Below are 9,841 nucleotides of genomic sequence, written 5' to 3' on the forward strand. Positions count from 1 at the left end.
GGCGTTTGTACGTATCCACAGGTTTTCCCGGTAGCAGCAAAACCTCGTTTGACCGTTTTCCCGTTCGCGCTGGATGGGGACGGAGCAGGACCAGAACCAGGACCGGGATCGGGACCAGGGCAGGAGCCCGGCTCGGGGCGTGGCCTGGGCAGGGAGGCGTGGTCACTGGGGGCGTGGCCTGTGCCGTGGCGGTATAAAAGCGCGGCCGGCGGATCCGCTGCAGCCGCCGCTCGCTCCGCCTTGTGCTTCTGTGTGCGTTCCGGCTCCCGGCCTCAATTCCTGCTGCGCCACAGCCATGGCGGCGCTGACGGTGAAAGCCTACCTGCTGGGCAAGGAGGAGACGGCCCGCGAGATCCGCCGCTTCTCCCTGCCGCCGCCCGCCCGCTACCGGGCCATCTACGACCGCGTCGCCGAGCTCTTCCAGGGGCTGCTGCGGGCCGGGCCGCCGCCCGCCTTCCGCATGCACTACAAGGGTGAGCGGGGCTGGGGCTGCGGGCCGGGCCCCGGGGGGTGTCCCGGGGGTGGCAGATCTCGGGGCCCGGCGCTCTGGGTACCCCGTTATCCCCCGTGACACCTGAGCGGGCCCCTCATCCTGCGCTTCGCCCTTTCCAGATGAGGATGGGGACCTGATCGCTTTTTCCAGCGACGAGGAGTTGGAGTTGGCGATGCCCTACGTGCGGGATGGCGTATTCCGTGTTTATATCAAAGGTACGGCCGCGCAGCTCCGGAGGGCACGGCGGGTCTCGGCTGAGCGGTTCCTGGCAGCGCTCCCAAAACGGGAGAAGCCAGCCCTGGCCCTTCCCCGTGTCCTCAGGGGCCTGGTGGAAGCCGTGGCCTCTGCGGGGGAGGTTAAATAAAGGGCAGTGTAATATGACAGAACATGAATCTGAGGTGGGATAAACAAACCACAAGTTTCCTCCTAGGCCTATCAGATGGCCCAGTACAAGGCTCTGTTGTCATTCTCGTTCCCTGGACACACTAAACTAGCACTGGTATCTTAAATATTCACAACGTGTTAGCCTTAATTCCGCTTTCCCAGTGCACAGTTGCTCCCTAGCCCCTGATGTTCAGGTAGATGCCCTCAAAGCTTTATCTGCAGTCCATCTAAATGAGCCACACCTGTTGTTCCCATTCTCATGTTATCTTTCCTGGCATCCGCCTTCTTAATTGCTTCTCCAGAAACGTTTTGTTCTTGCAGTGCTTGGGAAGGTAGGATGAGAAGCCAGATGAGGTGGTGCACTACTAATCTAAAATAAGCATGCCAAGAGATATTTAGGATAAGGCATGCTTGGTTTCAGTAGAAGGTATCTTTGCAAAACCTCTTTGCACGTGGGTTAAGGTCTCTTACATGAGCTTGGCTTAGGTTTGACAGCCAGTGTAAAAATAAACTGACCTAGTAAGTCAGCACTGCTCTGACAGGCTGTTTGTGCTTCCTCCTCTGCCTGATTTCCAGCCTGTAAATAGTAACCTGTCGTTGATGAAACGTTTCCTTTCCTTTTAACAGAGAAAAAGGAGTGCAAGCGGGAGCACCGCTCGCAGTGCAGCCAGGAGCCTCCTCGTAACATGGTGCACCCCAATGTCGTCTGTGATGGCTGCGAGGGACCCGTGGTGGGCACCAGGTTCAAGTGCAGTGTCTGTCCAGACTATGACCTGTGCAGCACCTGTGAGGGCAAGGGCATCCACAAGGAGCACAACATGGTGATGTTCCAAAGCCCACTGCTTAATCCTTTTGAGGTGAGCAAAGTCTATGGAAGGGAACTGATGAGTGGGAGATTGCTCAAATTCAGGTTAGGAGTTTCAGCTGCCCAGTGTCACATGAATGTCACCCTTTACAGTGGCTTCCCCGAGGACGCTGGCTCCGTAAAATGCGCCATGGTGTTCCACCCTTCCCATGGATGCACTGCTGGGGGTATCCCGGGCCTGCAGCTCCCTGCCAGAACTCAGAGCAAGCCGAAGCCACCACTGCAACCTCCAGTGCACCTGCTGCAGATGGTAAGAGGAGATGCCGTGCTAGACAAGGTGGTGGTGGAGCCTCAGGCTGCCTGAGGTTCTGCAGCACAGGGTAGAGTCTGTGGGGGAAAATAGATTAGTTTCTTTGTTTATTTTGCTTGAAATAATTGGCACCTCTCAGCACAAAGTATGATTACTTTAAGGTGTGCTTGGGTCCACGCAATCAATGAGGATGCAGATAAAATATCTGGAACCCAACCAAGCTGTGCTGTTAGGTCAAGCATGTCACTGTTCTCCAGATCTGCCTTTCAGCATGGCTAATGAGCCATAACAATGCTAATGCTGGCTTTCTGTTCCAGAGGTAGCTCAGTTAGTTTTTCTCTGTAGTGCTTTGTTCTGTAATGTATGTGAGTGACAGGAATAAGCACTAAGCTCCTGTGGGGACACACCCTCTGCAGGTGCCCTTTCCCTCTGAGCTTGTGTGTGCTAACAAGAAATTGTTTTTCTAGAAGCTTCTACTAACAGCCAGCCTCAGGACCCCAATGTCACCTTCCTAAAGAATGTGGGGGAGAGTGTTGCAGCTTTTCTGAGCCCCCTGGGTAAGTGACCTACAGTTTGTTACCAGTCCCTGAGACTGGCTTACAGGTCCGTTTAACTGGACCAGAAGTGTTGTCTGGTCTTGGAACTATCTCCTGCCTCCTAAGCCTCAAAGGTTTAATTTACACTCGGATACTAATAATGCCTAGGCTTTGAACAGCCACTCAGTACTTTTTGAGAGAAAATGAGGAATGATTTCATTAATGTGTCAGCACTGTAACACTAACTTCAAGTCAGTGATGACTCTGGATTTTGCCTGGTTTATGGGGACATAGATGTAACTTCTGTCCTGGTCCTCTAAGTATATGGCTTGTCTGTGTAGAGGAAGATGACTATTTGATGCTTAGCTGTTCTTTATTAAAAAATGCTTTGCATTTTAATTCCTGCATGTTACAGAGCAAATTGTAGGATGACAGAAACCTTAAGAGTGTAGAGCAGGATTGATCCATTTAGGATCATTTAGGCCTATGCTTTGAAAAAACCTCTCAAGACTTTGTCCACCTCAAATGCTTTTCTAGGTATTGAAGTTGACATCGATGTGGAACACGGAGGACAGAGAAGCAAAGTGACTCCCACTTCTGCCAACCAAGAGAAGACCAATGCTGAGGCAACCAGCAGTGCTCCAACCCAGAGTGGCCAGACCAAAGCAGACTGGAGCAACACAGAGTCTGCTACACAAGTGAATGTCCTTGCAGAACAGATACAAGACATGGTGGTAGATCCTGTGCCCACACAAATGGAAGATGGCAGCTTCCACTCCCAGGTAGGAACTGTGACAGTAATTGAATATAGTCAGTTCCATGGAAATACTCACTCCCACCATCCATCCCAGCATGCACAGTTCGAGTGACTATTAAGATGAGGGTAGATGTAATGATATACAGCACCTTTTTAACCATACACGTTTACAGCAAAGGGGGTGGGACTTCTTGTGGATGTAGTTCTTTGTATTAAAGGCAAATAGGAATGTGCATCCTGCCTTGGAAAGCACTACAGCACCTGGACCTTTTTTTTTTCCTATTTCAGGAACACAGTGAGTCTAGCAGTTCATCAGGGGGTGAGGAGGACTGGACCCACTTATCATCCAAAGAAGTGGATCCTTCCACAGGTGAACTGCAGTCCCTGCAAATGCCAGACACAGCTGGCCCCAGCTCCCTGAATGTGCCTCAGGATCCTCCCCAGCCAGGACCTACAGGATTGCGAGAAGCTGCTCTCTACCCACACCTCCCCCCAGGTAGGAGAGAGTGCAGGTTTCAAAACTAAGTAACTTTGTCTTGGGAACTGCCAGCTTGGCCTGACACAGGCAGACTTGTTTTAGCCAAACCTGTCCCTGACTTGGGCAGGTTTGGCAGCTCTTGCACCCTGTTAGAGATGATCAGATGCTTCCTCTCTTGAATGTGGGCTGCTAAGTCTTAACCAGACACTTGACTTTAGGCTAATATGCCATTTGAGCAACACAGAATAGGTGCTGTCCTCTATGATGTCCTTGCTGTGTACTGTTCAAGAGCCTTTTCATGCAGGATGTGGACCAATACATCCTGTGGCTTTAGGGCAGCACTTTTCTGGTGGGAACCAGTAACAGTATCTAAGGCCCCCTCAACTGAGATCAGCAGCATGGGAGTCCCAGAGCAAGGCCAGCTGAGCCTGACTAAGCACTTTCCTTAGCTCTGACTCTGTATTGTTTATCTCAAACATCTGCACTCCTGGGAGACAAAGAGCATGTCTTCTCTGAAAGAGTGCTATTACTGCCTTCCCTGCTTTTCCAATTACATGAAATAGCTGAACTCTAAACTGTTCTTTTTTTCACAGAAGCTGACCCTCGCCTCATCGAGTCCCTGTCCCAGATGCTTTCCATGGGCTTCTCTGATGAGGGTGGATGGCTCACTCGGCTCCTGCAGACCAAGAACTGCGACATTGGGGCAGCACTAGATGCCATCCAGTATTCTAAGCAGCCACCTCACATGTAGTAGTAACAAAAAGCACTTTTCTTGCTGAAAGCAGATAACGCAGCACGAGTTATTGTGGTTCATTATTCTTCTTTCTCTGGGTTTCTGTCTCATGTTCTTAAGTGCTTGTAGAATGGAGGAAAAATAAATACTACTGCATGTGATGTGTCTGTGTGAGCATTTCAGTATCACAGCTATGTTTTTTATGGATGAGGTTTAAACAAAGCAGCCCAGGACTGTCTTTTTGCACATGCACACTTAAGGCTACACTGGGGAAGAGAAATCCCCATGCTTTGCTGGCTCTGGAGCTTGCAGCTCTGGAAGAAAAGGTTGCTATGGAGATTCCAACAGAGATGGAGTTTGGGGAAAAAGAGCTGTGACTTCTCACAAACTAATCACAGAAGTTAATTGTACAGGCCAGGAATCCTTAAAGCCTGGGAGCTTTCTCTCCCCAAGCTGTTCCTATTTCTAGCTGCTGAGGTTGCTAGACAGCACTGTAACATGAGAACAAGAGTCTATTCCCCCCTAAACACAACCAGCAAGCAAGTAAACAACTTTAATAGTGCAGTTCTCTATGGCTTTGAGTAAAATCACCTTTAGTTCAAAACTCTCTCAGTAAACAGCATATTAAATGCATTAAGACAAGAAAGATGCCAAAGCTGCCTGAGCTCAGAGATCATCATCAAACTCCTCACCTGTGCAGAAGAGCTGCTCACAAAAAGCACTGCCCAGCTTTGGCCCACGGTTAGAGTTACCAAGGGTGTTTACCTTCCCTGTGGTCTCCAGGCAGCACCCTCCTGGAGTGGTCCCTGCTCCAGATCCCACCCTTAGCACCTGGCTGTGAGGTTCTTTGAACACATCCTCAGCTGAGCACCTGCTGCTGGGCAGTCTCGAGGCCAGATCTTCAGTGTTAGCAACACACTTTTTAAATTCAAAACCTCTACCCTGAGGCAGAGTTCTTCGAGCCTGTCCTGAGCACCTCCAGGCCCCAGCAGCAGTGGTGCTGTCCAGCCCCACACCTCCACTGCCCTCCTGCAGTGCCATGGGCACTGCAGCAGCATTTTCACTGGAGTTGTCAGATAATGAGAGAAATTTTGCCCACTTGGATGGTTTGGTACAAGCAGTTTGGGGCTGTGTATTCTCCTCAGGCACCACAGACTTGCAGACAGCAGGAACCACACTGCCTCCAGAACCAGCATCTCCATCACGTCCATCAGGCACTGCTGCAAAGCATTTCTTCAGCTGTAAGAAAGGAGAGAACTTGGTTATAAATGCAGCATAGAAGCATTAAAGGTGGCATTGGCTTTGCCTAAATAAAACCTTTCAGAGAGAAACCCTCCAACGCATTTTTTTTCCTCCCCAGTCATTCATTGGCTTGCTTGGAGAAGAGCAAAGAAAGACTCATAAAAATTCAAAATTATGATGATACAAAATAGGATGGGAGCATCTTCTATAGCTAAAATACCTCAATGGCTTTAACTCTTTTGGCTTGACTGACAAGCTGAGAAACTCCACTTTCTTCTGCATGCTCTGGAACATCACTGGAGAGGAAGTGCTTCAGGTGTTTTCTGGCCAAGAAAACCATTCACAAACAGGACAGATTAGATCTACTGTGATTCTTTTCACAGTTCACCAGAGAGGTTCATAAAGTGCACGGCTCTTTATCCCCAAACACCAAATCCCTGCTCAGCTCAGGTCATACACTGCAACCTGCACCTTAGATCTCAGAGATGAGCTCCCTCCCACACCTCCAAATCAAGTGTCACCACTCGGGGGGCAGGAATTGCGAAACTGAATTTGCAAAATGTTCTCTCTGTACCTTTGTTCTCCCACAGTGTTCTTTCTCTGGGAACAGAACTGTTGCCTTTCCAGAGCTGCCGCCTCCTCATCATCTTCCTGATCCTCACTCTCCTGGTCCAGATATTTACTCCAACGACTGCATTCTGTCCTTCCCTCCTACAATACTGGAAAATTACTAAAAACAGCAGAACATGGGGGTTCTCGTTTTTGGTGCTGAATGCCTCAAAACATGAATCAGTTTAGGACACACTCCTGTATCATGTTCTCAGGTTCAGTCCCCAGTGGAGCAGTTTCTGTGCACATCTCCCTGTGTCTCTGCAGGAACTTCTCTGATTTGATGAACCATTTCTGCTATCTGCACCATATACAGGGATCACTAGTTTCACTGGAATTCACCCAGAACAGAATGGTTTTGTACTTACCTCAGCTTTGTAGGGGTCTTACCTGCTGGACTGAACTGTCCTCATGTTGTCCTGCTCTATTTTTGCTGTCATTTACAGAGTCTTCTACACACCTAAAATAGAGGTTTAAATTACAATTTCTAGAACACACCCCTGTCTGTTGGTTTATAGGCTTCAAATCACTCAGTTGTAGCACAAGGGATTGAATAGAAAGCATGGACACTAGATAGGAGACATATCAGAAAAAGCAAGATCTATGGAAAAACTTATACCAAATGAATGATTTGCAAGACACATTGCACAAATACTTGATTAAATCTAGTTAGAAGCTCTAGTTAGAGTCTTCCTTGTTGCTATACAGAGTTGTAAGTTTGATCTAAAGCCACTAATTATGAAATGATAGATTTTAATTGATCTTAGCTAGGGATATAAGGATTTGTTTGGTACAACAATTTAAACTCACTGATTTAATCCCATGAAAGCAAGGAAAAGGGAAGTTGTTTCATAATGTTTTGAATTTCACAATTCTTTGAGAATAAAAATAGCAACACTTTTTGATAAAGTGAACAATGAGTTTTCTTCGCCAAGCTTAATTGTGAAGTACTGTGTAATCACAAATAAGTTACGTAACTACCCTTGAGCGATCTCTGAAAATAACTTTGAGTAAAAAGAAGGTTGGACTGGTTCAAGACCACTTCAAGATTAGATGATTTATAAACAGATTCAGAAATGAAATAAACAGGAAGGTACTACTCAGATTTTCCAGCCCAGCAGGAATTACACCGAAGTGTTTGCACTGAACAAGTCTTTTATCAATAGCAGCAGTGATTACTCAACAGATTCACAGTGTGAACCCCTTAAATGCCAACAGTCAGGCAGCAACTTCTTCATATGGATGTTTTCTGAGGATGTAATCTGATAAGGACTGTAATCTGTAAAAGGGACATCTCCACAGTCAGCTCATCAAACAGTACATAAGAAAGACCAAATTTAAAAAAAAAAATCAAAACCCAACACAACAATCCCAAATCCTAATGTGTATATATTAATGAGTAGAGGCCTGACCAACACATGCTACTGATCACCCATAGTTATCTGAAAGAAATCCTGATCAAAATAAACATGCTGGAACACTAAATCCCCAACAAAGAGCTTGTTCCTTTGAGGTGAGGCCAGACCCGGCATGGTCAAGGCTTCTCAGCAGGCCAGAAAACCTTCCTGCAGCCTGCTCAGGGTGGCCAACAGGCAGCCAGGGTGTGACCGTGCACATCAGCTGCAGCACATAAAAGCAACGGGCAGGTAAAGGATAAACACTGTACCAAGATGTCCAACCAAGCGCCTCCTCTGCTTCACCCTGCAGCAAGTTCAGCTTCTGGACGTGGCGCCTGCACTCCAGGCCCGAGCCCTGCCCATAAACCTGCACAGAATGAATGAGAGTGAGGCTGAGGGGGCAGCCAGAGGGGCACAGCACGAGGGGTGAGGCGACAGCCCAGGTGTCACCGAGGGCCGGCACACGCGGCTGAGGGTGTAGGGCTGCCCTCACCTTCTGCACGGCCTGCCGCTGGCCGCACACGCTGCAGCTCCACCGCCGGCTGCGCTTGGCCTGGGAGGGCACAGAGGGGTTGGTCAGGGCCCGGAACCCCCTGTCCCCGTCCCGTCCCGTCCCGTCCCGTCCCGTCCCCACCTGCTGCCCCTGAAAGCGGCGGCAGGAGCAACACCTCAGCACCCAGAACTGCTGCGCCATTGCGGACACGTGACCCCCGCGCCAGCCGCCAGCGCCCCCCGGCGGCGGCACCGGGCAGCGACACCGGCACCGGCACCGGGACGGGGACCGGGACCCGCAACGGGACAGCGACACCGGCACCGGCACCGGGACCCGCGACGGGGCAGCGACACCGGGACCGGGACCCACAGCGGGACAACGACACCGAGACCTGGCAGCGACACCGGGACCGGGACCGGGACCCGCGACGGGGCAGCGACACCGGGACCGGGCAGCGACACCGGGACTGGGCAGCGACATTGGGACCCACAACGGGACAACGACACCGGGACCCGGCAGCGACACCGGGACCGGGACCCACAGCGGGGCCCCACAGCGACACCCAGTATCGCTGCCGGGACCGGGACCCGCAACGGGACAGCGACACCGGCCCCGGGCCGGGCTCTCCCCTCTCACAAACAGAACACACGGTTCGCAGCTTTGCGGGGCCGGCGGCCGGTGCGTGACCTTCGTGTCTGCGGCCGCCCCGGCACCGGTCAGGTTTGCACCGACCTGGAGATGTGAAAAGTCTACAGGGTGATAAGGAAAAGCGGGAGGAAGTAAGAGGAAACAGAATAGGGAAAAAAGGAAAATTAGGGGAAAGAGGGAAAAGAAAGGCGGGGGAAAAGAGAAAGAAAAGAAAGGGGGAAAAGCAGAAAAAAAAGTTTTTTTAAAAAAGGAGAAAAGAGGAAAAAATATTAAGAAAAGATAATAAAAAGAAAGAAAGAAAAAGGGAACGAAAAAGTCAGAGTGTAGTCACACTAAATCCACTTGTTGAGAAATACACTAAGTTTTAAAATGTTTATATAACTTTAGTCAGGAGTTCCGTTCGCCTTTGCCTGGAGGAAAGGAATTTTAAATTTCTTTTCAAAGGACTGTTTCACCGCTCAAGAGGTGATGAGCTTAACAGCTCAACAGACTGCGAGCAGAGAGATACAGGAAAGATAACCATTAACGACCATCTAAAGAACCATTAACGACCATCAACTCCCAACAGCACCCCTGGAATAGTCAGCAACTCCTCATCAGGAAAAGACCGATAAGAGAACCAAAGAATGAGGACCTTATTAGCATCCTTGGCGAAGAAATCCATAACCAAAAGAAACCCAACACTAAAAAAAATGTAACTTGGGACCAATGAACATTGAACCAATGAATTTCTATGGATTTGGCTGTATAAATATCTGAAAAATCTAGTAAAGAGCCATGCATCATGGAATTATTTTCTTTGCATACCTGGGTAAGTGTGGATGAAATTATTTCTGTTGCACATCCTGGGCAGAATAAAGTAATGCCTTGATTCTCTAACACTAAAAATATTGGAGAGATTTTGTTTTTACCAGAGTTTCGGTGACACACTCTTTCTCATAACTGGGTCAAGAACC

General features: G+C 49.2%; 2 protein-coding genes and 1 long non-coding RNA gene across 7 annotated transcripts; 2 read left to right on the forward strand and 1 right to left on the reverse strand.

Moving 5' to 3' along the window:
* Positions 1-207: 207 nt before the first annotated feature.
* SQSTM1 (sequestosome 1) lies at positions 208-4,657 on the forward strand. Of its 4 annotated transcripts, none has more exons than XM_066329142.1 (8): positions 208-473; positions 613-708; positions 1,505-1,734; positions 1,836-1,992; positions 2,460-2,549; positions 3,066-3,310; positions 3,574-3,781; positions 4,357-4,657. In XM_066329142.1, exons 1-8 carry the CDS (start codon positions 296-298, stop codon positions 4,512-4,514), a joined length of 1,362 nt encoding a protein of 453 aa, XP_066185239.1. In that variant the 5' UTR covers positions 208-295; the 3' UTR covers positions 4,515-4,657. The 4 variants fall into 4 exon arrangements, with proteins under 4 accessions (XP_066185239.1, XP_066185240.1, XP_066185241.1 ...); XM_066329143.1 differs by having other exon boundaries at positions 2,463-2,549; XM_066329144.1 differs by lacking the exon at positions 2,460-2,549.
* Positions 4,658-5,036: 379 nt separating this feature from the next.
* Positions 5,037-8,517, reverse strand: MRNIP (MRN complex interacting protein). 2 transcript variants are annotated; one of them, XM_066329152.1, is made up of 7 exons: positions 8,379-8,512; positions 8,238-8,297; positions 8,014-8,111; positions 6,738-6,807; positions 6,313-6,449; positions 5,959-6,061; positions 5,037-5,735 (listed from the first exon to the last, which is right to left on the reverse strand). In XM_066329152.1, the coding sequence occupies exons 1-7, from the start codon at positions 8,436-8,438 to the stop codon at positions 5,163-5,165; spliced, it is 1,101 nt and encodes a 366-aa protein (XP_066185249.1). In that variant the 5' UTR covers positions 8,439-8,512; the 3' UTR covers positions 5,037-5,162. The 2 variants fall into 2 exon arrangements, with proteins under 2 accessions (XP_066185249.1, XP_066185247.1); XM_066329150.1 differs by having other exon boundaries at positions 8,238-8,517.
* Positions 8,518-8,822: 305 nt separating this feature from the next.
* On the forward strand, positions 8,823-9,689 carry LOC136367481 (uncharacterized). Its single transcript, XR_010744697.1, has 2 exons — positions 8,823-8,993; positions 9,330-9,689. It is a non-coding gene; the product is annotated as an uncharacterized lncRNA (long non-coding RNA).
* The last annotated feature ends 152 nt before the right edge of the window (positions 9,690-9,841 follow it).

This window comes from Sylvia atricapilla, chromosome 14, assembly GCF_009819655.1.
Source record: "Sylvia atricapilla isolate bSylAtr1 chromosome 14, bSylAtr1.pri, whole genome shotgun sequence".
Classification (NCBI taxonomy): Eukaryota; Metazoa; Chordata; class Aves; order Passeriformes; family Sylviidae; genus Sylvia; species Sylvia atricapilla.